The sequence below is a fragment of the Teleopsis dalmanni genome, chromosome X (genome assembly GCF_002237135.1).
Source record: "Teleopsis dalmanni isolate 2A chromosome X, ASM223713v2, whole genome shotgun sequence".
In the NCBI taxonomy this organism is placed as follows: Eukaryota; Metazoa; Arthropoda; class Insecta; order Diptera; family Diopsidae; genus Teleopsis; species Teleopsis dalmanni.
Window position 1 is genome coordinate 6,920,743 of NC_051848.1, and position 27,248 is coordinate 6,947,990.

The 27,248-nt window shown below is 30.0% G+C and overlaps 1 protein-coding gene across 1 annotated transcript; it reads right to left on the reverse strand.

The window, feature by feature from the left end:
- Positions 1-319: 319 nt before the first annotated feature.
- LOC119688093 lies at positions 320-25,590 on the reverse strand. Its single transcript, XM_038102735.1, has 6 exons — positions 25,401-25,590; positions 5,828-5,959; positions 3,592-5,753; positions 3,134-3,424; positions 2,958-3,068; positions 320-903 (listed from the first exon to the last, which is right to left on the reverse strand). The coding sequence occupies exons 1-6, from the start codon at positions 25,530-25,532 to the stop codon at positions 897-899; spliced, it is 2,835 nt and encodes a 944-aa protein (XP_037958663.1). The 5' UTR covers positions 25,533-25,590; the 3' UTR covers positions 320-896.
- Between the last annotated feature and the right edge of the window lie 1,658 nt (positions 25,591-27,248).

Sequence of the window (27,248 nt, forward strand, 5' to 3'; positions counted from 1 at the left end):
CATATACAATAAATCTAAATTATAAATTTAAATAATAAAATAAATATAATATTTGAATAAATAAACTAATGGTTGTTTAAAATAAATTTCTTCAAAACTTTCAATTTTATGTACTGTAAGAGTAAGTAGTCTTATAGTAAGAGATCGTTCTCCATAAACGGCATGCTTATATGGTGCCATCTACCTTATAAGCAATATTATTAAATACAATATTATTGAAGCCAATTTCGGTAACAGTTCAAAATACTTTTAGTTTTTATTTAAGTTAACGACTTAAGTTTAATTTCAAGATCAATATTCAACTCAATGTCATGCTTATTATATAAGTTAAACATTTTATTAAAATAATTTGAATATTTGCATACAAAGTAGCATTCAGTGTACATTTCAATATAGTATCTTAAAAATGTTTGCTCTACTGAAGTTTCCCAGATAATTTCCAGTTCATGCTGATTTTTTATTCAATTGCTATTGTTCTTTAACAAAGGACTCTAAACTTTGTTAATAAACAAAAACACGAATCTTTAACAAATCAAATCAAATTTTATTCAGTTCTATTTGGTACGAGTTCTGAAACGTTCTCTTTCATCAAAATTAAAAAACTGAACATTTACATTTCAATTTCAATGAAATCATTGTCTACTTGCATCGCCAGATTCGTATAGATTATAAGAATTTGGAATAGATAATTACGAGTACTTATGACGACTTTTGTTGAAACTTCATAATAGATTAAAAACATCTCCAGATCAAAGAAATACGCCAATGTGCTAAAGTGATGTTGTTTAATATTTACACCACGGTAGTCCGTGTCCAGTATAGCACCTTGGGCTGATGTACACTTAGCTAGTCAAATACTATATTTATATGTAAACAAGCTTGATTGATTTAGTTGTTTAATTTCTGAAAAAAAAGAACATTTATTTTAATATCATTTATAGTACATAAGTTTATAAATTAAGTTGTTAATTATATCACTTAAGAAAAGTGTTTTCAGTAACTATAATAATAAATATATTAATAAATATTTAATATATTTTAAATTTTAGTTTTATAAGAGAACTATTATATATAGATTATATATTTTATATAAATATATTATATAGATTATATTATATATATATATTTTTTTTTATTTTTTTTTGGTGAGAAGGTGGAAAGCTTTATGCACCGTCATACCGACCGTCGTCGGAAAGGTGTGCCCGACTCCCTAACATTAATGTGTAGTATACGGACTAAAATATTCCCTCTTTAGCGAGACTTATTCGCCTTCGAAACCGCTTTCGCATTACTTCGAGAAGATATATATTTATATATCTATATATATTATTATATATATTATAAAGTTTGTATTAGTGTTGCTGAAAAAACTACGTCATCTTTTATAATGACAAAGAAGATATATTTAAAATTTTGACGGTTTTCGAATAGCAAAGCAAGAAAGGACAAACACAAAAATTTATTTAATTTTATTGAAATTTGGCTGACCAAATATATTATATATTATATATATTAACAGATAATATAAAAGGAATTACGTATGCATCAGGTTAGGATCTGGTACATGATGGTAATGTGACCAGAGAGGAAATTGTTTGGGTGTAAGTTTAATGAAGTGAGAATGAGTGAAATTTAAATAAAAGTTAACCAGTGTCAAAATGGAGAAATCTAACCACTTCAATTGGCGGGTATCGAGTCTTAGTAGTTGTTGTTTAATGTTTATATTAAATAATATTTCATCTAGTCAAAATAAATTTATCTTAGTTAAAGCATTATGTTAAAATAATCTTGACAGATTAAGTGACGCTGATCAGATCACTGTAGGTCTGACCTGCCCACTGTTCCGATTCAAATACGACAGTATAGAAAAAGAATTTCAATCAGACACTAGATATGGTGAATAATATAGATAATAATATACCAAACTCTGCCAGATTATTAAACTATATAACTCTAAGCGATTTCATGAATTTTGTCTTGGAAATTTCCAGATACTAGCAATATATCGTTAGAATATTGTAGTTATTATATAGAGTATATATAATATAGAGTAGTGATATCGTTAATGATTTCGAATGTTAAGGACGAATAGTAACACCAAATGTTTGCGCTTAACTAAAGCTTTGAGCTTTAATATGGAAATGTGAATAGAGTGCTTACTAAAAGTAGGTTGGATCAAGTTTTGAGTTCTAATAGGGCGAAACTCATGTGCGTGTTTTGCGATATGGAAACATACTGCCCATGTCATGGGGAGCAGAACTGCAGTTAGGGCACAAATTGAGAATAGACGTGTTTATCATCATGAGTAACTGAACAACAACAATGTTTGTGGCGCGAGGAAATCGAATAAAGTTATTCGTAAAAACAAAGTTTACAGACCAGCATAAATACAACACGAATCAAAATTAAACAATCTTTAGAAGTATATCCGAATCTATATTCCTTCTCTGGTTAGTGAAAAGGCGTTAGTTGGTTTAAAACAAGATTTGTTTTATATGAAAATCTAATATAAAAATTTATAAAAGTAAGAAAAAGCAACCAGAAAGCCATTAGACGAGTTCTATATAGTAGTGCACTAAGTAACCTCTATTTTTTGTTTGTCAAATAATGATGTCATATTGTCTGGGGTTTGTTAAACTTCAAAATTAACTGATGCAAGACAGTCCTATAAGAAAATTGCCATTAAAAATATTTAAGAATAAAGTAAAAACTGGCAGAAAGTATATATATAAATATATATCGATATATCATCATAAATCATATTATTAATATCATGATATATAGTTAATCCCTATAAGAGGTGCAATGCCATTAAGGAAATCATACCAAAATATATCTTGTTAGCATCTAATACATAAGTTTCTAGCTTAGTTGATATTACTTTTAAAATACTTGTGATTTACTCGTACTCATTTTCAAGTAGTTAATATTTTTGATTCGTTTTCAACATGTTTTACCTTCTTGTACTGCGAGTATTGCGATTATATGGTGTTCTTGATCTCTTCACTGGATCAATATAATACTTTGACTGAATTTTGCTGGCTCTGGTTGGACGATTACTATTAGTTCTAAATAAAAATAGAGAGAATAATTAAAATGTTAACCTGCAATGTTAATAATACAAACAACATACTTGACATTTTCAGATATTGTAGCGCTGTACTCTTCCCCATCGGAATCAATCATTGATAGTTTAACTTCATTTTCGTCAGTTTCCATAGCTAAAGATTCTGCTGCTGCTTGAGCATTCTCTGCAGCTAATTTTTCTGCAGCAGCCTTTTCAAGTTTACTTTTTCTACCCCGTTTTCGTGGTATAGCTTGAATCTCAATCATTTCTTTAGCTTCATTAAGCTTTTCAGTTGAAACTGAATTGTCAACTTCCTGCAATAGTGTAACATGTTTGTTATCCTTTTCCATATTTATGCTGAAAAAAAATATTAATTGTTAAAACAAATATTTCTAATTTTTCAATTCTTAAGGGATCACATGTGCGAATGAATTTTGGTTCGACAGGTTTAAATCGTTTTTGATAGGTGGTACCGATCTGACCATTTGTCGAACCAAAATACTATAATCAAAAACCAGACTTACTTCATTTTCATTTCCTGCTTGGTTTCAACTTTACTTTCTGATGTATTTTGTTTGTCTTGCAATAGATTTCGTTCTCTTGGAATTGCTATACTTCTACGACGTGCTGTAATCGTTTTTGGTTCTACAGCATTATTATCGCTCTGCAATACTGAAGTAACTGAACCGATCGTTTCTTCGTTATTATTAACATTAGTTGTTGTGTTTTTAACATTCTTCTCTGCAGGCTTCACTTCCAAACCAACTTCATTATTTTTAGCACGTGACGGTGATTGTGCTTCTTTTAATGACTTTTTTAATGCAGTACGTAACTGTCTTATAGGATCAGCACCTATTCTACCATCAGGTCTAACAGCATCTTCATTCACAGTTCGTAAACCAATTGCTTGCATTAAATGTTGTCCTAGTAATGCTTTTCTAGTCAACTGACGATTTGCATCATTGACCGCATTTGCACCAAGTTCTGCAATTAAAACTTCACGGCTTGCAGTTTCGTTTGGAACATCAACAACCATTGGCTCAATATTCTGGGCGGCATTGGTGTTATTGTTTAGAGTCATAGTTGGAGTAGTAGTAGTTGCAGTTGTGGTTGTGGTTGTGGTTATTCCTGGAGAGGAAATAAGTGTTGAACCTCTATCAACTTCTATCACCGCAGCAGATGTTGAGGATGTCGCTTTGAGATCATTTAAATTTTTAGTTTCGTTTTCATTTGGAGAAGTTGTGAAAAACTTTGTAGTTATGGTTCCAGCAAAACTGACAGATCTAGTAGAGCTGCAGCTGGTTTTGGTTGATTTCGGTTTCTCATTACCAGCGTATTTAATGGTTGGTCGTCGTTTTACTATGGGAGCTGATAAGTTTAATGCTGGCATTTCTGTTACAATGCTATTTGTAGATGAGTTTGTTGTTTCGACTACAAACGGCTGCGGTTCAACTAAAACGACATCGTCAAATGGCAAATCACTGATAATTGGTGTTTCTATATACACCGATTTTGAACGATTACGTCGACTTGGTTTAATAGATACTAGTTCGTAATCCTTGAAATGAATAACATTCTTCATCAAAGGAGTTTGAGTTAGTTCTTCATCAGATATGACTATTGACGAATTTCGTCTTTTTGGGGTGGCACATTTGCGAAGTTTTTTTGGTGTGGTTGGTTTACGAGTGTGGGTAATTGGTACGTTTAAAATTTGCTTCTCTTCATCATCCGCCTCAGGACTGGCAGGTATAAGCTGTACCGAAGTTTCTGGTGGTAATTTGTATGGTAATGGATTAGTAACTTCTACTTTTGACCTAACATCTTTCATAGGTGTTAATATTTTCGGAGGAGTTACGATTAAATCGTGTGAATATAAATTAATAGCATTGGTGTTACTATTAAATGGTAATTGCTGACGCATTGAGCCTAATATTTTAGTGAGATCAGTGTCATTTAATAAATTTGGATCAGACATAATTGTCTGAAATGGACTTTGCTTAAGTCGTATCATTTGGTGTTCTATATACTTTTCACTGATTGGCCATTTAAGTGCGGTCAGTATTAACCTTAAAAGATCAGGATCTTTGATAACGTCACCAAGCAAAAGATCTTCTGAAATAGCAGTTTTTTCGGTATTCAAATTTGTTTGTTTGACAGCTTCATCATTGCGTACATTTTCTGTATTTTCGGGGATAATTGTCTTCTCTACAGGTTTGTATTGTTTCTGCGAGGATTTCAAAAGTGATATCTGACCAGTATTGGTATGCTTTATATTATTCGACATGATTTTCTTGCACTGTTGTTGCTGGTAAGCTAGCGTTGCTTCTATAGTGTTTTTAACATTTTTTCTTAGATCTGTAGGCATTGGAGTGGGTCTTGACTGTAGAACTGGCAATTTCTTTGGTTCTCCATTTAGAAATTGTAGAACACCCGGTGCTCTATTTTTAGTGGTACCATCTCCTTTAGCGGTTGCTTGAAATGCGCGCTGTGCTATGGACTTTGGTGCATACAATGTTTGTTTATTATTACTAGTTGTCGGCGCATTGGTGGGAGATATACTTAACACTTTTTGCGGTGAGACGTGTGCCGATAAATCAATTTCTGCACTTTCCTTGCTAACTACAGCAGCTAAAGGTGAAAATTCTGGAGTAGTGCTCACTTCATTGGCAATAGTAGTTTTTTCCTTCTGTAATATAAAAAAAAAAACAAATTAAAGTTTTGTGATGTTGAGTGAAAAAGTAATGAGTAATAAGTACTCACCAAAGTGTTATTCACATAGTCGAGAAAGACACCTTCCGTTTGGTTGGCAATTTTGGAAAGAGCTGCAGTAGACACCACCTGACGAAAGCACTTCTTGCATACATTTTTTGGTAATGGATCGTTTTCAGAAAGCTAAAATAAGAAGGGAGAAAATTTATAAAACGCTATTTATTATGGATGGGTACGATGTACCCAAAAACAAATATGTGCCATAAATAAACAAATATTTATTGTATGTATAAAAACTAAAGTTGTAAAATTTATGTTTAATATTATGTAAATGGTAATGGAAATTACCATTCCATATTAAATTACATTCACTCCAATAACATTCTTCGAGCGACCAGTCTACGTTCTGAAGTTTTTCGTCGCTCCCAGCACGGGTTATAATAACAATAACAAAGATTTTGTCTGACACCTACAAAATCGGTTAAAAAATACAAACACAAATGACTTAATAGTAAACTGTGATACTTTGTGGTTAATCATTTATTATAAATAAAATGAAAGCACATCGGTACTCTAAGTTATCGGGCTGTTATTGAAACAATGAACAAGTCACATCACGGACAAATTGTTTACTAAAGTAACCCAATATGATTTTACTACAAGTTGTATGATTTATAATTACCCAAACTATCTACTCCTTGAGTCGTAGAATTGATCATCAATGGATTTTTAATATGTATATGTACACATGTTTTGAAAGCAAATAAGCAAAACAAAGAAGTAATGAGTAGTGGCTTTTATTTTATTGTAGAAATTGGACACCTTTCCTGATATAAAATTTTTTTTATTGTTATTTTGTTATGTACAAAATGAAGAGGATCAAATATATCTTTTGTAAAAACCTATATATTATGATGACCAATTAATTATACATTTGAAATAAAAGAAGATTATAATCCTAGAGTTTTCATTTTTTAGCCGTAATATTAATTTATAGGATAAGTGTGAATCTCTTTGGCTCTTCTTTTAAAAGTATTTTGAAAGTTTTTATTTACTAAAAATACTATATTATAATATTGTATATGAATAGAAGAAATAAGCCAACTCCGAAAAGCATGTCTACGCACACGAAGACGCTACAAGAGAGCTAGACGAAATGGAACCAGTGAGGCAGAAGGTCGAGAATATACCCAAGCCGAAAAGAACTTAAAAAAGCGATTAACAAAAGTAAACGAAGAAAATGGGAGGAACTTAGAAATTATATAAATCATGATCCATGGGGCCTTGGATACAAAGTAGTCATGAAGAAACTAGGAGTAAAATCAGCAGTAAGTGATTTAGAAGAAAGGAAAATGACCGAAATTGTTAATACCCTGTTCCCAAACTATGATATCAGGAGTCACGAAAATGTCGCACAAGTTCACCCGGAAAATATTGAAAACTTCACGGAGACGATCGCCGCTAAAGAACTATAAAATAATAAAGCACCTGAACCGGATGGAGTGCCAAATGAAGTTTTAAAAATAATTGTGGAAAATAAACCTCAATTATTACTGACAATGTACAATACATGTCTTAGAGAGGGAATTTTCCCAGATATATGGAAAAGGCAGCGATAAGTGCTTATCGACAAAGGCAAGGGAAACAGAGATACTTCAGCGGCATTTAGACCATTAGATTTACTAAGCATCTTTTAAAAAGCATAAGAGAACAGTTCCTTTCCTCATTTTTAGTTCTTTTCCGATTAATTATTTGCATTTTGCCTAAATGATTATAATTGGATATATACGCAATGTCATTGGAACGCAATGCCAAGTCGCAAAGTTTCACATGAAAAATATCACCGACACTGTTGGTTAACTTAGGTTATAGCAGCGATCTTAAGGATCCACTAAGGCCCATTGGCCTATTGCGTTACCTACTAACACTCTAAGTCAATGCAAAAATTTAAATTTTAATTGCCACTAGGGAACGTGACTTGAAATTTACAACTATAAAGCTTAATATCTCAATGGTAAAATCTCTAGAATGGTGTTCAGAATGCCAATGTCTTCGAATTCCGTCGAATACTCGCAGCATCTAAGAAACTCTAATTGTGCCATACATAATTACAGTAACAGCTGTAGTTATTTATTTGTTCCCGATAAGCTTGACGTTTACTCTTAACTATGTTTATGCTCTGCACCAACAATGATTTATTTAACTTCTCAGTGAACTTGGAATTCATTTAAATTAATACATTAATACATTTGCGTACAAACACAACTATATATTACATGATAATAGCAGCAGCAGTGATTTCCCAGTAAAGTTATTAAATGTGCATCGCATGATACAGTAATGAAGTGCATCGCTCTCCAAGCTAAACTGCTATTTTGCAGCGCTTTTGTGCTCTAAAAATACAAACGACTCAATTCTTGATATGCGGGTAGCAATTTCGGCAAATATCCAACTTAATACGCACGATGATTTGAACCTCATTTAAAGCGGTCCGAACGAACAGAGAACGAAACGCTTACTTCCAATAACATGACAATATAAAAATGTGTGCATTTTGCAAAAAAGTGATGAACTGCACTGTAGCTTTGAAGTGTATTGATAGCGATACTAAAAAGCTCAACTGACTAATATATTTTAGTCTTGTATTCATATATACACACACTCTCTCATACTCTTCTTCATTTCAAAAGTAGAACATTAACAGGAACCGGCTATCAATTAACATTGAAATTAATCACATTTGGCAGGACCCTAGTCCGATCTATCCTCTAGTAAAGGTTTGGTTAGATTGACGTGGTGGATTTGTGCACCAAAGCCCACTTGAGCCCAAATAATAACCCGTTGTGACACCACAGATTAGCGTTGTTAACATATAGACTAGAAGGACCCCCAAAAGCATTGTAATGGTCAACGCACAGATAACCAAACGAGTTTATAAACTTGTATAAGTCTCCAAATGTGCAGTATGACTGTTACCGACTGTTAGGTCGGTAGGAAAACGTACCCCAAAAAATATTTAATTTTCTACTAGCCAGAGATGGGCTTTGACAAAAAAGGTGAAATACGAATTTCTCCGCCTCTTCAGAACTACAACCAACGTAAATGTTATAATAGTTTAAATTTAATCTCTTGTAAAACATTTTTACATTTAAGATACTCAACATCATTTAGAAAAATAAATTATCATTTCCTTAATTACTTTAATTATTTTCAAATGAATTATTATTAATTATAATAATTAATATTGATTATTAGCGTGATTCGGGCTGCTTTCTTGAATTTACTGGGACTTGAGGAGAAAACACGGGAGCATCTGTGGCTTAAGCTGTTAGGCGTCCCATTCTTTAACATCCTCGGTGATATTTTCAACATTAGTATTGGCAAGATATTTCTATTTATCGATGTGTCCGGCTAAAATGCCCATGACTTCATCTACAAATGTGAGGACTGTAGAATTAAAATATCTTTTTTTAGCTAATCGAGAAGAATCGGTCCTTCTTTCATTTAAACCACCTACCCATCTACATTCGTAATGCAAAAAATTAGTATTGATTCATATTAAAAAAAACAAACATTAAACAAGAACAATTCGATTTAAAAGGGAAATCATAATAACATAATAGGAAGAAACCAACAACAAAAGTAAGCTATTTAGGGTTCAGTTAGTCGGCACGTATCGTAAGAACTTAAGCGAACTTCTTTCGTTCCTATCAATTACATAGGTGTTGCTGGGTTGTGCATTTTGCTTTGGATTAAGTTCGCTTAAGTTTTTACGGTACGTACCGACTAACTGAGCTTTAACTCCACCACTTCACACAACATTGCTCAGTGAAAAAAGAGAATGACAACAAGAAAATAACAACAAAATTAGTACTTTTTGGCGATTAAATTTACTCTTATGACGCTTTAATATTTCAATGTTAATAAAGCCCTGTACGAGTAAAAGTAAATTAAGGTAAAGTAAATTAAAATTTCCTAGGAATTTTTTACGCTGCACTTATGTAAATAATTATTTTTTATTTATTCCACTTATTTTTTATTTATGGTTAAAAACTTTCAAATTTATTTATTTATTTTTTAAATATCTCACAAAAGTAATACCTAATTCATCTGATTTTTATCTGATTTACCCTATTCGAAATTCTGGTAAATACCAACATTCGCTGCCATACCGACATTATTTGCTATTTCCTTTAATTTACCATCAATTTACTCGTACTCGCACACGTCCTAAGATGGGAATTTTTCTTTCTACTCTCGTCCTGTAACAGTTGCACTACAGTCGGTAATGCCGCACTATACATTATGGCTATGATAAGAATGTAAACAGCTGTTGAGATTACTAATCTATAGTTAAACTGGTGATTAAAATGCCAATTTAAATTTAATTTGAAATCAAATATGACGAAAGAGACTTTTTTTTAGTAGAATAAATGCACGCATACGCACAGATAAGAGATTATCAAATTGTGCTTGATGACAAAGTAAATATACAAATGTATGTGTGTGTGTGTATGTGGTTGAGAAACATTTTACTTTGTTTATATAAATTTAAAAAAAAATACATAAATAAATTTGCGATTTTAAAATAAAATAAGTATGTCAATAATTAAGTATGTCTCTCTATCAAAGCAGTAAATCCCTTCAATGTTGAGCAAAACCATTACCGTTAATTTTTCAAGTCTTTGCCCCTGCATTCGCGCTCCGCAAAAACTTCAAAACAATACCAAAACAATATGTAAAAGTGCGCTAAAAGCATGCTGCGCTGAAAGAGACATAAAGCAATACAAATGCTTAAAGTTGATGTATAAGAATGAGAACTACACAAACGCAAGAAAACAAAAACAAAGAAAAAAAGAAAAAGAATACACAAAAAACAGTAAAAGCACATAGTAAAAAGCTCAGCACGAGAGCAGTAGTAGCACGCATTGATGAGTCAAAATTATCGTCATTCCAAGCGAGTAGCGCACCAACAGTAGCAGCGGCAGCGCAGCGCAGCGATCAGAACAGAAACAGCAACAGCAATTTGAAAAGTATTTTCATTGCAAATATAATTAATAAATAAATAAATTAAATACTATATTACTAAATAGTAAAAAAAATTGTAAATATTGCACTTTTTAATATTTTAAAAAAATATGGTTGGTTGGTTGGTACATTGTTTTTATTGATGAAAGATCAAAATCAGTTGGTGGAGGGCAAGCAGTGAAGAATCATTAAAAACATAAGCGAACTGCAGTCGAGAGCAGGTTGTATTGTGCATTAACACAAAATATAAAAAAAACATACATACATACATACACACATACACACACTCATTCACGCAAAACTTAAATAATATATTTTTGTTATTATTTTAAAGTTGTTTTTGCAATTTTGATTTTGTTTTTTTCTTTCTTTAAGTATACCAAGTGAGATTTTACACACACTATAAAAAAAAATAAAGCAACACAAACACAATCAAATCGTTTGATATGTTTTGTATAAAAATAATAACAAATGAAATTGCAAAAAAATGTACAAAAAGTGTAAAAAACAAAAACAGAAAAAGAAATAAAAGGAAATTTTGAAAGCAGTGCTGCAACAACACACAAAGTAAAAAAAAAATACTCGTCGTTAGTAGAAGTGCATTACGACACTAAACTACAGTGAAGTCTGCTTAAAGTCTGCCAAAGTGTGAATTTCCATTATTTAATTGTCAAATCTAGATTTGCTCCCGCTTTGTCATTTTTCGCTCGTAATTTTGTGGTCCAATCGAACATGTTTACGGTAATCCCAAGATTATTAGACAGCTACACCACATACATATGCTGACAAGTTTCATTCATTTTTAGCGTTTTTTATTATATTATTTTAATTAAATGTATTAAATTTTTGTAATTTATTAAATTAAATATTTCATATTTAGGCCGTGTGCGAGTTCGACTAAATTGAGGTAAGGTAAACTGAAATTTCCTAGGAATTTTTTGCACTGCACTTATGTAAATAATTATTTTTTATTTATTGCACTTATTTATTATTTTTGGTTAAAAGTTTTCAAATTTATTTATTTATTTATTAAACATCTTATAAAATTTTCACAATGGTAATAACTAATTTACCTAATTTTTATCTAATTCACCCTACTTGAAATTCTGGTAAATATCAACATTTGCTGCTGTGCCGACATAATTTACTATTTCTCTTAATTTGCTATCAATTTACTCGAACTCGCACACGGTCTTAATATTTAAAATGCCAAATACACTTTAATTGTCAAATAACATAAAACAATTGTTAATTTCCATGTCATTCTAGTAATCTGCAAAAAATATCTAATGTTATAAAATAATATGGAGTGTTATAAATATAGCCTGAGATTCACCAGTCTAAACTGAAAACTGGACTAAATGTAAATTTCGGTACAAAAAGTTACTTTACATTTGCCAATCGAAAACGACATAAGTATATTGATATTCTTTTAATCATTTTCAGATATTAATTGAAATTTTTTGGTTTTATAACTAGAATTTTAACTCGCTATAGTTCATACACTTGTCCAACGAGTAGTCACATTGTAACAACATTCGCTTCAAAAAATTTATAGTCACATTTATAAAACACTATCATTGAAATGGACTAATCTTAATATAACTCGTAATGTTATAAGGAATTATACAAAAATATCTAAAATTAATGGCTGTATTTATATAACTTTATTATTTGGAGAGCAGCAATTGGTCCAATACTGCATAAAATGGTACTAGCTTATGGAATATAATTTATATATTTTTTATCTTTTAACAACTAGTAACTAATGTAATAATTTACTATTCTTTGTAAAATAGTTAAAAAAATTGTTTCATAAACTCGACACAACAACTAGTCTAAAGAATCAAGACTATTTGATTGCAATTCTTTTTATATTAACATATCTTCTACGTAGATCTCCGCGGGCTTATATATAGTATACATTGACACGCTATTTTTATAGCTTTGTTTATTTGTGTGCAAAGTATTGTTTGTATTTTATCGGTGTATAAGTTAAGGGGTTCTTAACTAGTTCTCTTTTAATCTGTAGAGTACAGATGCGATCAGAGGTTAGGCACAGAACTCTATTAAAAGAACAGAATAACAACATCATATTTGAATATTGCTATTGTTGTTGCTGTAATTCGCAGGGATTAATAACGCAAAGAACATGAAAGGAATCACAAAGTCATATACATGGATTAGGGTGAGAATAGGTAATGGTAGTATAAAAGTAGAGCAAATTTAGAATTAAAGAATTAAAAATGAATCGGGGAATAAGTGGGGGTTTAATTGGAATCAATCAGGTTTGATGTGAAGAAATCGAGCTGGATCTACAGGTGCCGTTCAACACTCCCAAAACAGATTACACAAGCAGGCACGTGCTTTATTTGCATTTGTCGTTTATATGTATGTTGGTGAGTAGTGTTTGTCATTACTGGATTTTGCTGGGTATTACTGGATTTGAATTTTTGTTAGTGTTGAAATTTCGTCATTAAAACGTAACCAGCATTTAATTGTCGATATTTGTGGAGCATCCAAACGCCGATCATGAATTGGATTCAGATAATGGTATAATCAGATTATATATAATCGGATTAAGAGCTCTTGTTACACAAGGGTGGTTGAAATTTAAAGATATAAAAAAACTATAGATTACTAATCTAAATTAATAGATTATTGATTAATTATAAATTACTAGAGCGTTGTAAATAATTAACTGATCATTTATAAACTTTTTTAGGTAAACAATTAATTAATTAATGTAGTGCTTGTAAATCTTAAAAAAAACAATATGCAGTACATCGACTTACTTAGACAAACAAATGTTTGTAAGTCTCTATTATATTTATAACGTTTTGAAGTTGGTATTGGTCTGGTATATGAATTAGACATTAATTAATTAATCTTGTTTTTGTTTTAATAATTTGTTGTAGTTTTGAATATCGTTGCCCTTACGATAGTACTATCTCAATAAAATAAAATTGAAACTAACATATATTTACACTCTCTCGATGGTTGTATAGCAATTACCAATATATTCCACACCAAAATTGTTCGAGATAATTTCAACAAAACAGCATTATTTATGTACAATCTTGTCAAAACATGGATTATAACCCGCTGTCATTGCATGGTGCATTTAATCACCGGGCATAAGACCATGCAGAATGTAATCTGTTTCTTGTAAAACACTCTCCAATGGCATCACGTTTTCTATAGCCCTTCCAGAAAAATATATTTATCGAGATCTTTCTTCAAACTATCGATATATCGACACCTATTACAATAAAACCAACGTCAGTCTGGTCGAATATAAACGCGAACCTTCATAAACGAGGATGCAGTATACTTTTCAAGTCCACAATTGCAATGCCACAAAGTTATAAATCAGCATCAACTGTCTTAGATCAATTGAAATCAGTTATAAATGCAGCAATTTCCAATGTGTGCCCTAGTTGCAGTTCTACCTCCCTATATCATGATGTCGCCTATGTGTGGTGTTCATGTAACAATGCACTCACTCACTTAAGTCCAATCGATCTTTGAACCCGCTCCACTAAAATTGAAAGAATTCTTCACATTGATCCTGATTGAGTTCATCCCACCAATTCATTATAACTTCTAAACAATCTTCTACGGTCTAACACTACCCTCACCTATCTACATTCTAATACATATATACCTATTTGTAATATCTTTCGTGTTATCTGCTTAATAAATCTCTATGGGATTTAACTATATAAACTGCTTTAAGTAAGGAGTCTGCTTACTGAAAGTTCAATTTCAAAAAATATCAAATAAATAAAATATTTTGAAAGTGTAAAAATGAATAAATAAACACTTCCAATAGTAAGTTTCAATATTACATTATAGATTATTTAACTTTAATTATTTTTAATAAGTTAAACTTTTTTATTAGTTCGTAATATTCAGTACTTTTTTTCGTTTTGTGATTTGTTTAATTGTTCACCATAGTATAAACACTTCTGCAATTAGCGATTATTGAAAACTATTAATTGTGTAGAGTAAAAATAGTATAAATATGTTGTAATTAGTCGCCACCAAACTGTTAAAGTTGACTTAAGTACGAATCAAGTCAGCAAAGTTTAATTAAGGTCGTGTGCGAGTTAGGCTAAGTTGCGTTCTAAATGAGGGAAATACTAAGTTGTGCCGATAATGTAGTGATGTGTCGATACGTGTTGATAAATGGCTAAATGTGTGCAGTGCAAAAAATCCCAAAAAATCTCCCATTTGGTTTAGCATCAACTTAGCCTAACTCGCACACGCCCTAATTATAATAAATTAATTAATTATAATTAATTATTGCTTTGCTAAAAAAATATAATTTTAATAACATTCTGAAATATTCTATAGAGTAAGTAGAGTATAGTATAAGCATGACTTAAGTCAGTGTTGAGAATTAAGTTACGATTGTGAAGTCGTCCTTAAACATTGTATATTAATTATAGTAAATTATTGTTTTGTTGTAAAAATATAATTTTAATAACATTCTGAAGTATTCTATAGTATAAGTAAAACAAAATGAGATGTCGTGAATCTGTTCATTAAGTATTAACTTATATCTAAACTATAATATTTGAGCAACTTAATCCATCTTTGTTATGAAGCAGTCTTAAGTGTATAAAAGTCTTTAACTCTCCTTATGAAAGAGAACCAATGTACTTGACCCTAAGTTTATCTACATTTATTATTGATGGACTTGGCATGCTTTTTAATACATTAAAAATATGGTAAAAATATGGTAAAAATGTATAAAAATGTGCGTTTTTTAATTAATATTTAGATCATGACGCTTTTATAGAGTTTTTACTGTAGATACGATGAACAAGGAATTTCGCGACATGAGTAAAAATCGTGTAGTGCGTGTGTGTGTGTGTGTGTGTGAAAATTACAAAAGAAAAAACGAAAACATCTTGTCTTTGTGTGCACATATAAATTTGTTTTTTATGGCTTGTGTGAGAAATTGTATAAATTTAATTCCTATTTTAATACTTGAATATTCACACAGTTGTGTTGAACACTAATAAGGAAGACGCATGTGTGAGTGTGATTTTCAAACTTGTTCAGAAAAAAGTACTTGGGCAGCTTTTCGCACAAGTAAAGCATTTTACTATGAAGAGAAAAAATACGAGCCATATTGACAGCCAGTATAGCTAAAACACAAGCTGACATGCTTACTAAATATAAATACAAATGTATATGTACATACAATATATCTAAAAGTACTCGTAGAAGCGAACACACAAACAATACTCGTATGTGGTAGTAGTTGTTCATTGTAACGAGGTTACATTAACGTGTTTTTCCTCCCAAAATATTCTGGTTCTGACCACAAGCGTTTTTTCTTACATGTAAATCAAGTTATAAGCTGACCAGATGATCGTTTTTTAGTTTGATGGTGAAGGTGTAGTGTGATTTTAATATATTTTGGTATTTTATATGAACTACAATACACACATAAAATATATAAGTAAAATATTTCATATATGTATTAAAGGAAATACTTTAATTCGTGTGCGAGTTTGAGTAAATTGTTGGTAAATAGAAGGAAATAGTAAATTGTGTCGGTATGACAGCGAATTACTATTTGGCATTTATCGCAATTTCGAGTAGGGTAAATTAGTTCAAATTACCTATTACCATTGTGAAAATTTTATAAAATATTTAAAAAATAAATAAATAAATTTGAAAACATTTAACCAAAAATAATAAATAAGTGCATAAAATAAATAAATAAATATTTACATAATTGCAGTGCAAAAAATCCGTAGTAAATTTTACTTTACTTTACCTCAATTTACGCGAACTCGCACACGGCCTTAATAGTGTTTTTCAGTAATATAGTAAAAGACAAATGTTTTGATAAAATTATACTTAATATTATTACAATACATAATAATAAAATAATATTAATAATATTATTTACTTATAAAAAAATAAAATTCAGTAAATAAACTGTTCAATTTTTTTTATGTGTATTAAAGTATGATATGAACGGATATCATATAAGCCTAAACATTAGAAGTCAGAAGTTTCCATACAAATTCACATATATGAATTTGCTTTAATTTACATTTATTTATTTGTGTATTATATAAACTAAAACTAATTTAAACTAAAAAGCATTATAAACATTTATTAATTAAAAATCACTTAAAATCTGTCATAATAAAATTTTATGATTATAAACTATATACAAACATAACAGCAAAAAACTAAAATTTGTAATCTCATTTATTAATTTTTATACAGACAGCAGTGAAAAAAATTTTTTGATGTATAGAAATATATTCCATACTCACCGATATACAGACTGTTAACAAAAGTCTTAATAATTAAAATAGTAGTTTAGTGTTAGACATATGAACAACAAATTCAACCTGTTTCAGGTTTTTGAAAGTAATTAAAGTTTTATTTAAAAAATAATGTATTTTGAACTGTGGTAAAAGATCAACATCAAGTACAGCTAAAATTCACCACAGAAAATAGTATTGTACAAAGAACCACAAATATATAATTTTAATTTTTTTTTTAATATTCAAAATGTTTATACAAGATTTTTTCGCCAATGGTGACAAATGGTGACATTACCTTGAATTGTTTTATTTTCTTTGCATTCTTTTCAAAAATGTATTTCTCCCAAATTTGATGCTTTTAGCTAGCACTTTTGCTGATTTTTGCTAATGTTTTTGTGAAATTGTTCTATTGTTTCGTTTTGTTACTTGTCTAAGCCGTTTTTAATGCTGTTATTAGACTTTTGCTTTTTATAATATTACGAATTTATATATATTATCTAACTTGAGCACTCAATGCTTCTGCGATCGTAGTGGAGAATTTTACTTTATGAACTCAAAATACTGTTTTAGTATTACATTTTCAATAAATGATATAAACATTATAGTGAATGACTTTTAGGCATTTTTTTTTATTCACTTTACCAAAAATCGAAATTTAAATTTTTTTTAGTAATTGGAGACTCAGGAAAATTAACATATCTAATAATAAATAAATGAATTCTTTAGCCAATTAAATAATTACTTCCATTACTAAGTATTAATAGCATTTTTTATTTAACCTATAGTTTATTTTTTCTTACACTGTTCTTCCTATTTCTTCCTACTGGTGTTTTGCTGTTAGTTCTGCAGGTATTATTATTGGTGTATAGGTAAATACGCAAATATTAATGTAAGAGAGGTTACATTTTTTAATTTAAATCATTTTAATTTAATTATAATTTCTTTATTTTCAAGTATTTAAAATAATTCAAACAAAAGTAATTAGGGCACATTGTAATACATAATTTTACATATTTTTATTTTTAATGTAATTTAATTATTTTTTAACTTCATTTTTTGATTGACTGCACGATTAAGTAACTGTGGTTAACTATTTTAGCTAAGGGCTCTTTATGTAGCCCATTTACATTTAATACTATTAGTAATACTAGTTAGCTATCTTAACCGATGATTCCTTCTGTAATCTAATTATGAATACTATAGACAGCTGTTAAAGATTAATCAATTGCAGTAGTACTGAAATTCATTTGCTTAACTACATTTTTGTCATATTCAGCTGTAGTCAACAGTTGTTTCTTTATGGTGCGATAGACGTCAGAGTGACAGTAAACAATATTTAAATGTAAAATTAAAAATGTTTTTAAGTTTACAAATAGCACAGGTTCTTTGTGGCCCTTTGCTTCTCATGGGACCTATAGGAATTAATTCATAATTGCACAGAAACTTAAAAATATATCTTATTCTTTTTTTTTTTTTAATATAAACACAATTTCTGTTTCACCTATTTTCTTTTTAGAATTTATAGAATATATAACTGTCTATATATCATAATTAGTAAATGAGATTGAAGATTTTCTGTTACATTTAGATACAATTTTGCAAATAACATAGTTTTAAAACTTTTAAATATTTAAGAACGTAGATTCTGATAGATATATTTCCAGGGATTTGTTTTCATGAATTATTTGAATCATTAAATTATTAATAAAATTAAAATTCATAAACTACTGTAAAATTATAATTTTTATTGTTTAGAATTAAGCCTTTTCCGAGTTAGTGCAACTGGGCGCTTTTACTCTTTGATAGCTGGGGGGTGTCTGCAGAGCCCCACCCATCTCACTGGCTAATTTGTGTATTCCTCATATTTATTTTTGACACAGGCTAAATAAAATGTGTTCAAATTATACACAACTTTTAAATAACTTTAAATATTTTATTTCTAATTTTTGACAGTATTTCAACTTTAGTTTGTCGTCATCTTCAGGGTACTGATATACTATATATGATATTATAATAAAGAAATATTAAATATAACTTTTAAAAATAGTTAAATAAAATGTATGTATTATTTACACAATTATGGTTCACAATAAAAAAAGAAAAAATATGAATAAACAAAGAATACTCAACATATTTGTTATAAAATACGTTTCAGATATTAATTCATTGAATTAAAATATTATGTTATATATATACATTTTTTTCTATAAAATTTTATTTCATTAACGCCAATCGACGTGTATCTGGGCACCTTATTATATGCGCTCATAGATAAAATGCAAGTTTGCTCTTTGCAATATATATGAATATGTAAGTATATGGATACGCATACACAATTAGTTGTGCATGTGTCTGTTATTTTATTTTGATTTTATAACACAAACATATATATACATACATACATACATATATAAATACAAACATATATACGTATACCTCACTTTTGTTTTATTTTTTAAACGTTTTGGCAATAATCTTTACTGTGCGGTTTTTCCTTAAGTAAAAAAAAATAAATAAATAAACTTGAGAACATTTTATAGACAATTTCTTACGTTTCTTATTTCACCTTTGAATATACATACACACCAAAAAATAAATATTTATACGTACACATATATATATATATATATATACATATTCTTTTTGTTTTAATATTTGACGTGTTCCATTGTATTTTTCATGAACTCCTTTCCTGCAAGGAAAAAGTCAATTTTTTATTTTTTTTTAATTTTGTTGCATGCACAAGTGGGACGTCTCCATTTCCTTTTTGTTTCGTTTCGTAAGTATTTATTTGCTTAGTAATTGTGTTTACCCAAAGCTATTAAGTGGGATTTTGTGTGGCGTTATAAGGCTAGTGGATTCGCGAAATTTGCTTATTGCTGTGTGCTTCAAAACAGCACTTAATTTCTACTTACTTAAATGTCGTTTACTGAAGGGAGTCGTCCTTGACTACGTCCAGTGGCCTCCGTCAGGTAGGAGAATCAGTGACTTGCTATCACTAGTTGGTGGTATCGAGTGCCTTCATATTCTTAGGCACCTCACCTTCCCCCGAAAATGTGAATGCCCCCGATCACGTTTTGCACTAACGAGTACCGAATCAAATACTTTTCTAGCTGGAACACTTTCTTCCATTTACATGACATGACCAAACCAGCGAAACCCATTCATTTTTATTCATTTAACTATGTCAATGTAGCAATATAGCTTTTACAGCTTATCGTTCTATTTAATTCCACATCCGTTGCCAATGCTTGAGAGACTATAGAACTTCCGAATAGTTCCTTTCTCGAATGCCCTCCTAAGGCCTTCTCATCACTGTTGGCTGTTGTCTAAGTTCTTGCGCCATAAAGCAGGGCAGTTATGGTAAGAGACTTGTAGAGCATGATTTCTTGTTTGTCGAGAGAGGGTATAATTTATCAATTGCCTTATTACTCTAAAGTAATATCTTCGGGATAAGTATAGCAAGAGCGAGCCTTTGTTGAATCCCTAGACTGAGCTTATTTTTGCTGTTTACGGTGGTTCTAAAATAAATCAAATCTATCACAACTTCGAAATCATAGTTGTAAAGAGTGACGGGGTTCCCCAAAACGCTCAGTACTTGGTTTGCTGACATGAAGTAATTCAGATTTTCCTTATTTACCACAAGACCCATATTTGCTTCTAAATATCACCTTTGCATAACAATATTTAATTTGAGTTCAAAAAAAAAAATTAATGAAAACTCAAAAGGCAAATGTTGTTAGGTAATATTTAATTTAATTAATATAGTTATAATTAACTTGAATTATGTAATTATAATTAACTGAATAAATATTGTTATAATTAATTAAACAATATAATTAAAATCAACTTGGAGCTGAAAGCCAGTCTTGCACTTCATAAAAGTCAAAGTTCGAAACAATATAATTTTTAGTTGATAACAAACCTAATTAGGAAAGTCTTGAGATGTTGGTACCGCGAGAGCATTGATAGATATTTCTAGAAGTCCATTTAGCTATGAATTATATCAAATACTGACTGGTTTACGGATTAGTTAACACCAATGTCAGTTGACTTAAGTCACCTTCATAGCCTTGGTATTTTTGTTTAGATCTATTACCAGATGGTTCGTCATAGAAGGTTTATGTGTAAACTTACAATGATGGGTTACTTACTTACTATTTAAAAAAAGGTCTGTAAAGTGAATATAATTCTAATCTTGATGTCTTAATTTATTTTTCATCGGACAACTGAATATAATGAACTAATAAAAAACTATAATTCTTGGGCTTATTTAGAAATTTCGTTATAGCGATAAAAAAAATATTAAGACTATTACACACAGTCTACAATAAGGAAACAAATGAAAAATACTGGACTATATCTGAACTGAGTTAATGTGAAATGCTAGGGGCTTCTACTTTAACTCAGGCACCAGCTGATATTTTCAGACTTTAAATTATTTAGTTATCGAAGATAATATAGCGCTTCCATAGAGTTATATTAAAAACACTTCAACTTGGTTATATTAAAGGGATTTCTCCAGGTGTAGCAGATTAGTGTTTATAGATCATGTTTTTTTCATTCCCTACAATAAATAACTAAATACTAAGATTATTACAAAATTATTTAGACAATTTTTGTAGACAATGTTGTTGTCGAACATTTGTCTTAATTACTTAATGGTTCTGATTGTGGTACTGTTTTATTGAAACAAAAGATCTGCCAAACCGTGTTTACTGACTCATCCAAAAAAATCGTTACTTAATTAACAATGACCTTTCGATTTTCATAATTCTTGATAAAATACGATGCCATCAGTCTTTAAACAAAGGAGTTTTTGTGGTTTATCAGTAACTTATATATTATCTTCGGGAGTTTCTTACTCCAAATCTGGTAATTTGACTTATTAACAGTTATTATTAAATAACTAAAACCAAAGTGAAACTCATAGTCTCATGATGAAGTGCTCTGTAAACATATTTTGCTAAATACTGGATCGAATACTAAGTAATGGATATATATTTGAAAAATTTGTAAAATAATTTGTCATATAAAAGAGAATATCTTTTAAAATAGCACTCTATAAATGGTATAGAATCTTAATTTCAGCTAAATGCATCCATTAATACGTAAAATGTGTTGGTAGTGTGTAGAATTAAATTATTACAGGTAGTTGTGCATTTGTAGTAACGATGTTTCTCTACTTTGGATATCATTGAAACTCCTTTCGATATTACCTGACGTTAGTTTTGGTTATAAAATAGAAACATCAGGAAGGTGTAAGGGAGAACTGTTGAAAAATTCACAGGTACAATTTATCTGCAAACATGCTATCAAAGCCATAGCAACATGTATATCACAACATTAGATAAAATGTTTGATGTTTTGTTTTTTTAAATTAGAGATACATTTCTGAACTCAAAGCCTATTTGAATACTAAAATATATCTATTGAATTTTATTTAAATAATAATAATAGCATGAGAAGAATATGACAGTATAAAAAACTTTTAAAATCATATTGTAAAAGATAATAAAATTCAAGTCTTAGAAAAGGAAGTACGAGTATAATAATAAGGGAATTGAATGGTCTTAATTGAGTTTGTAAGTATGTAGAATGTAAGTTGTATGACATACATTATCATCTCATCAGTTTCATCTTTGACAAATTCTTCCAATTTCTAAAATACTACATTGTGTCAAAATATTTTAATCCTGGCCATAGTAATATGGGCCATACATATACTATATATTCTTAGGTTTTCTTTGTTATTTGCTCTGAACTTTTCAGAACAGATTCAATTGTACCACAAAAATTATCTCTATTTCTCTTGATAGACTTCTTATATGTGTTCGATTATTTCTTAATATTGAAATTAAATTTCTTCTACAAATTTGAAATTCAAATGAAAATGCATCCAATATTTACTGTTGGGATAAAAGTTTCTCCATATATATTTTTTATCTTTCTAAAGTGGTGTAGTTACCTAATAAACACTTGTTGAGTTTCTGCGCATGATTTCGACATATATACCTAACTATACTAATTACTCAAATACAATATATCGTTCATAAAATATATATACTAGTCTTAAATTATTTTTTTCGTGCATTTTTATTATTGATATAAATCTATAAAATTATATATATTTAATAAATTTTACAATATTTTTAAATAATATATATTGAATGCCTTAATTCCTAGGAGGAGCATAGGCCCACATTAAATAGTGCAGTAATAGAATTTATAATCAACTAACCTAGAGTCTCTAGGATATAACCAACCTTCAGTTCCTCTTATTGCCAATAACAGACATATGACAAAATGAAATTGCGATAGTAATTGTTAAAACCTTATCATGACAACTAACATCAATAATAACCTGGCCTACACACCTCAAATTTAAAACTTCAAAGTAAAACTACAGAAACAAAATATGTTTTTTAAAAAATAGTGGGAACATGAAGCTATAGGAAAATATAAGTTAGGTCCAAGGAGATCCACAGGAGGACTGTGGATCCTAATTTTTATTATTAAAAAAAAAACAATAACGGCTTTACGAAACATGAAGCTATAGTAAGATTACAACTAGATTAAGACCGTTCTGTATATCCTTATTGTTGTTTTTCAACAAAAAGACACAAAGGAAAAACTATAAGACATAAAGTTAGTTTGGTCCCGTCTCTCGTTTAGATCCTTTTTGTTGTTGTCTGCGAAAAAGTTACTTTTATTATTATGCCATTACTTAAATTTAAGTACTTGAAGTATGACTTTAGGCACTCATGTTGATGACATAAGTACAACTTAAGTCAGTATTGAGGCCTAAGTTAGTGCTATGAAAACCATCATAAGTGTAGTATATCTAGATCAGTGGTTCCCAACCTGTTTTCAATCAAGGATCAATATAATATTTTTGTTTTTAGTAGGGATCACAAAGTTTAAGAATAATACACTGTATGATAGTTTTAATATGATTTAAGCGGGTATTACACATCAGACTTGGTCATACAACTTCTGCAATGTTGCTTGCTATTACACATCCGACACAGTCGACATTATTTTGAACACACCTCAACAAAAAACAACAACAAATATACTAGAAAATAAAGTCATGCATGCACTTAAACGGTATTTTCGCTTCCATCCCTTAAAATAGAACGAAATCTGCTTATAAGTCGACTAAAATTAGATTGTATATGAAAAAACACGAGCAAGGGCTGGGCCATGCTATGTGGAGTATCTCGAGCACAACAAAATTGGCTGTTTCAGGCTATGACGGAAATACATGCTATGTAGACTCTCACATCAGTATTGCCAAATTCGGATTTTTACTACTTCTTGATAGTTTTTGGTTGTGTCTAAATTTAAAAGAAAGAACTCATAGAGGCTGTAATAATGTTAAAATCGGAAAGTGTGATAATTAGATTATTAACGGTTTATAAATTAGGCTATGTTGAAGTAATTTATTACTAAACAACACTGCTTTGCCTTAGTGCCGAGTCACAAATACACCGTTTGCCTCTCATCCCGGAATTTGAACCGACATATTGTTTTTTCTCTCAATCTCTTTTTTATACCATAATTGGTGTGGAGAACAACAACGATTTTACTCATGTCGGGCCCGAGACTCTCTACATAACATGGCTCCAAGTCGGACGAGAAATCAATATATTTTGATTTGCATTCGACTAGTCATCATGCGATTTGGCACAAATTTCGCTATCAAACACACAAGTTGTACGACCAAGTCTGATGTGTAATACCCGCTTTTTTTGCATCTCTGGTATAATGTATTGTATAAGTATATATGATATAAAGTTATATCATATAGGCTACAAAATAGGTATATAACTACTTGGACTTTTTTGTGTTTATTTTTAAATAACTGAGGTCTCAGTGGACAAACTGTTAAATAAGATTCGCGAACCACCGGCTGGGAAGCACTGATCTGGATAGATATATTGTTACAGTATAATGAATCGACATAGACAACTAACTATATATGTCTAGTAAAATGCAATATAGTTGTATAGTATATAAAGAAAACAGGACCCGATATTTGTTGCATAACTGTGTATGCATGAGAAGAGTATAGAGTACAGAAATTGATTTTAATCAGTAAATTTATATCAATTATAATTTTATAATAATTTATTTATTTATTTTATTCATTGATTTTATTAAGAAAACCATAAAAAAAAAATAAAGTATTTGCCTCCCACATAAGCACATACAATGAATGCACTTATCAGTCATAGGCATGTGCATTAACAGCAATAACAACAAGTGTGTCGAATATTCTGTATACTCACCGTGACGTAGAAGAACTTTTCTATCCTTTCCTTTAACAGTGGCGTTTTAAAGATGTTAACAGATTCATTTAGAGCAGTTATGTTAGTGTTAACAGCGCAAAGCCGGCATAAAAATTCAATGCTTTTTTCCATTGTTATGCTTTAATTTATTTGTGTATATAATGCACCCATTCACTTATTATGATTATTTTAAAATATTTTAAAAATGTACACTTTTAATGTTATTTATTAATTTCAACAAACTTTTTTAGATTTTATGGATTTTATTTATTCTCAATTTTAACACTCAATATGTGTTAAAGTTTTGCATGTAAATTTTTATCAAAACTCTTTTTGCTTTTTGGTTACACACACAGCTTTCTTTGCTATTCTTCTTCTGTCCCTCTTTTATGTAAAACTTATTTTTTGTTTTTAGTTATATTTGGAAAAATTCTTTGAATTTTTTTTGTTTTTTGGATTTTTTAATTTTGCTACTGTTTAGTAGCTGCTTTGTTGTTGTTCTAAATTTTATGTATATAAATGTTAGCAATTGTTATGTTGTTTGTGTCGCTCGCTTCTGCGTTTGCTGGCTTGCAGTGCCGCTTTGTTGTTGTGTTTATGTTCAGAGCACTTCGTTTTTTTTTGTTTTATTTGTTGTTGTGGCTGTTGTTATTTCTTTTTTTTTCGTTGCTAAACTCATGCGTTTGCTTAACTAAATTTTTGTAAAATCGTTTTTACTTGCAGTTGCTTTGAAGCAAAAATGCTTTGAGTGAAGCTGCACTGTACAACGACGATACGATAATATTTAAAATATTTGCTAAACACATTAAATTAATTCCGTGAGTAATATTTTCATATAAACTCGTATATATTTTTTAATAACATTTGTTTTCTATACATATGTGAGCATTGTTTTTATTTATGCCGACAATACTCACTCTGGCTAAATGATAAACAATGCCACCTAGTGATGCCAATGTAACTTGTTATACTTGCCCACTGACAGTGTGTTTAATGTTGTGCGCTCAACTTAATTTTTATTTTACTTTGCTTTGCATATGTTTATGTCTTTATGTTTAAATGAATTCAGTGTATTTGAGTGAAACTGGTAACTGGTTTCGATATGTAACACTTGTTGATTACAAATGCTGAATTAAACATTTTTATATTTGTTGCTCTTAATTTCCATATGCATTTCTAACAAAATTTCTTATTTGAATTTCACTACACAAAACTACACAATACAACAGCTCCTTTCGAACTGACATCTGAGAGAAAACTGAGCTAAACAAGTAACACACGTTCAGCCGTAGAAATTCTTCGCTGTGAAGTGTACACACACATAGCCATCACATCGACATAGTTGTGTGTGTGTTAGTTAGTAATTTTTGCTCCCTTCAGTTTTATGCACACACACACACATATTTCTTTTTCATTGAGCACGCATTTGGTAGCTCTCTCTGCTTGTATGCGAGAATGAGGTAAAATTTTGGTTTGGTTTCTTTTTTGTTTAGTTTTTAGATTCGTATGCAAAGGCGATGCGTTTTTCAACCAATACTTGTATAAAATTTGTGTGTGTGCATACTTTTGCACATTTCATTTTTATTTATGTGTGTTATTTATGTTTGTGTGTATTGAATTTCAATGCGTGTTTCATTCTTTTCGTTTTGTTGAAGTACGTTTGTAGTAGAGTTTTATTTTTTACTTTAGCGGCGAAAAAGTTTTGTTTTTGTTTAAGCCCATGGTCAAGGTAGTAGCTGATTCTGAAGTTAGAATTGCTTGCCATACGTGCTCTGTATTCAGTTTTATGCATTAGTGTTGTTGTTCACTCATATTTCTGCGTCATTATTAAGTTATATGCACAATGCT